A 3777-nucleotide genomic window follows, 5' to 3' on the forward strand; every position below is an offset into this window, starting at 1 on the left:
TATATATTTATTTATTTATTTATTATAATACATCTGATCATTTATTATTATAAATAAACTGTTATACAACTGGGATTTTCTTTCTATCGTTTGAATGTTATAAGACCTGGAAAATATGATAAAGTTAAGAGAAGAAAAATGTCTTAAGAGGATAATAACTTATATTCACAATGTAAAATAAATTTAATTCTTTGGACGATTCGTCCGTTGATATTATTCTTACTAATGTTAAATTCGTTAAATATTATGTATATAACTAGACGAATCGCCATAGTAATAACAATCCAGTCCACTGAAATATGTATAGTTAAATGACCATGAGAAAAAAGTAATTTAAAGATATGAAATAGGGAAATGTAACACCTCAGAAGAAAAAAAAAATAAAGAAACATTTGGATTTATATTCAGTGTTGAATATAAAAAAATTGAGACACTTGTCCACCACATAATTTTGAGAACTCGATAATGGTCAAAAAGTCCGAAGCGTTGTTCGGATGTGATAAAAATAATAAAAGTAATAAAAAGGGTGTTATTCCTGAAAAGAAACATAATATAGATTTACCAAACCGTTTGTATGGTACATTACGCTGTAAATTTAAAACTTATTATTTTATAATTAAAGTTAAATATTAGCAAACTCAATGATTATAATTGTTTTGGACATAAAAAAAATCCATACATTGTTCTAAAAAATTAATTAAAATTTAAAATTATTTCTTTCAAATTTATAATAAAAAATAATTCTTTTATATGCATATTGATTGCAAATATTTCACTTAAATAAAACAAATTATTTCTTAATTCTTGCTATCACATTTAAAAAATCTATCGCCTTGACAGGAAGAAAAATGGATTATTATTCAGTAGAGTAGTTTAATATTTTGAAATTTTCATCATTATTTTAATAATAATATAATAACAAAACTTTATTTACAAATTTATTCCTACAAAATTATTATTTCACATGATCACGTGCTATAAGTGACCATGTATATAAAGATTAAAAACAAAAAGGACAATATTAGCTAAGCAAAACATATTTTGTTCTTTTATGAGTTTAGCCTTAAATCGGGGATTTTTTACAGTCGGCAATTTCTATTATTAATGAATTTTCTGGGAAGACATGTATATATACTTAATGTTGAGCTCCAAACGGAAAAAGCATAAGTGAACTATTGTCGAATAACTAATTTATATAGAATTTATTTATTTTGGGAGTTACTTCATTAAAACATATAAACAATTAATAACTTTTTTTGTTTGCTTTATCGACCATCGTATTGGTATATTCTGTCAATGAAAGAGATCTATCTAGAGTTGAACCAAGTTAATCTTGAGAGGGTTGAGTTTAAGGAAAAGTGATTGCCGGATACGGAGGGTCCGATAAAAGTGACTAAAAAAATCTATATTTTAAAAATGTTTGTCGAAAAATATATCGAAATAAAAAAAAAAATCATTCCTATCTATAAGAAACAATATCACATTTTATCATACTCTAACAGCATAGCTGAAGTTATATATACATATTTATTTGGCATAAAATTCAAAGAGAAAATAAAGAGCAATCAACTGAGTCTAGGTAAACTACAAGAAGTTTTAACTGTAGTATTTAAATTTTCTCTGGAAAAAAAACGCATGGAGAATATTATGTTCTATAATTGTCGTAAATAAAAAATAGTTAAAGCTCTTCAATTGTATAATAAAAACTTTACTGAATTAATTTTACAAAAATTAAATTTTAAAAAATCTTCAATTTGTTACCTTTCCTCGATTAAACATATATATTATTTTGAACCCTGTTCAATTTTTTTTTTTTTTCAATGGTAAATATTTAGAATTTCATTATTTGAACTTATATTAGTCCACTTTATAACTATACTTGAATCGGATATGTTTTTACCTAAGGATGTTTGAAAATATCAGTGTTTTTACTTCCATTTACCTGTATATGAAATATATATTAAGGGAAAGAATTGAGATTGTACAAAATTTTAAATTTGAGTTATCGACTGAAAAACATATTTTGAGGATCTGTGAGTCCAGAAACTTTATCTCTCAAAGTGGTCTTTGTGTCTGTGAACAGCCTAGCTCAAATACGAAAAGTTACATATTTTCGTAACATATTTAATTCGTGAGTATATGTCTGGGATACGACGGCAATTTTTTTTAATAAAATCGACTAACAGAAAATACCACTTTATAGGATCGATTTTTCACATTTTTTTTCGATTTTCTCGAAAACAGTTCAAATGATTTTGATTAAACTCGGTATGTCAACGTACAGGTGAATAGTCTTTAATGCCATCTTATCCTTATAGAAATAGTCTGACAGGGCTTAAATGAGGATTTTTCAAAAAATCTTCCTCTGAAGTATATTTAATTTTGTTTATTTGAAAAAAATAAACAGTTTTCATTATAAGTAATATAAAAACATGGATAAATACAAAATATTAAAATATTGTATGAATTTATAAAGGAGAAAAAAGGAAAAATATAAATTCCGATTGGGACGGAAAGAGCCGAAACCCATCCATTTTTCCACCCATCTCGAGAAATACTAAAATTCGAATTTTTATTAGCAATAGAAAAATAACGTATTTGTTCATAATTTTATCCTGTAAAATTTCATAAATAGCTATAACTTCAACACATGTGCACCAATTTATATAAAACTTGGGGGCGTGTGGGGTAGTAAGTGAAAATTGCGTTATGAGCCCACCGCAACAGCCAATATAGTATTATACAGAAAAAAAAAATTAAATATCTTCCTAATTAAGTATCTTTGAAACATTTCTACTTAGCGTTTATTATTGGTTGCTTCATAATTAATTAATTGACAACATGTAAAAGAAAATACCTTTGTTAAAAAAAATATTTATTGATCATTTTGCCTTGTTCCTTCTCAAACGGGAATGATAATTTATTTAATTTTCAAATAAATTTTTTAAAATAATTTTACTACGAGTTAAAATTCTAATTATTTATTAGTAAATAAGTTATGGCTAAAATTAATTCTATTGCTACATAAACTACGCGAAAAAATAAATCAACTCACTAAAAAGATACTCCACATCTCGCCTCGGAGCCAGTCCAATACAAACTGAGAGATAAACCAACCCCCACCTCGTCCTACGTTTTCCTCCGCGAGTGATGTTCTTTTGTGAATTGAATCCATTGTGAATGGAAGGTATCAAGTAACTAGTAACTGATTGTTTTCTATGAAATGTCTATTTTTAGAAATTATTATAACAACAAGAATGGATCTAATCTAATTTTATTAATTAATCAAATTCCGTTTTATTCAACTTTTACAATAGACAAGTTTTAAACATTAATCAATAACAAAAATATAAATATGAAAATTTATCACTAAGAAGTCCAACATATCTTAAATAAAGTCACTGTAACAGCAGTAAACAATAATCCACTCGCCAATTAAGGCATAATCAAGATAGAAAAAGATAATATCACGTAAATGATAACTGAAGAAAGCATATCTCACATTAAACAACTTTATATGTTTGCACATTAGATCTAAGGCACATAAGTTATCTATCTTGCAAGTAATATGACTACAGTGAGAAAGTATGAATATATGAGTGCTTACAGAAACGCTTAAAATAAACCTAATCTTGCTAACAGGTGAATGAATGATAAAATGATTAAAAACAATAACTTTCATCGTATATCAATAACAAACAATAAATATACTAGTGTATGAGATAATTTAAGGTTAGTGTTATGAGGTCCGACAGTTCACAGTCAAGGCCTTACCAT

At 26.1% G+C, this 3777-nt stretch overlaps 1 protein-coding gene across 2 annotated transcripts in view; it reads right to left on the bottom strand.

The window, feature by feature from the left end:
- The window catches only part of LOC106691323 (uncharacterized), a 93500-nt gene extending 90404 nt beyond the window's left edge, over positions 1-3096 (bottom strand). For both annotated transcript variants that reach the window (XM_067046525.1, XM_067046524.1), the window contains exon 1: positions 3056-3096. In XM_067046525.1, coding sequence (XP_066902626.1) covers positions 3056-3073 — 18 coding nt within the window. In that variant the 5' untranslated portion in view covers positions 3074-3096. The remainder of the gene's footprint in view (positions 1-3055) is intronic.
- Between the last annotated feature and the right edge of the window lie 681 nt (positions 3097-3777).

The sequence above is a fragment of the Halyomorpha halys genome, unplaced genomic scaffold (assembly GCF_000696795.3).
Source record: "Halyomorpha halys isolate HHAL.00 unplaced genomic scaffold, Hhal_1.1 Scaffold51.1, whole genome shotgun sequence".
Classification (NCBI taxonomy): Eukaryota; Metazoa; Arthropoda; class Insecta; order Hemiptera; family Pentatomidae; genus Halyomorpha; species Halyomorpha halys.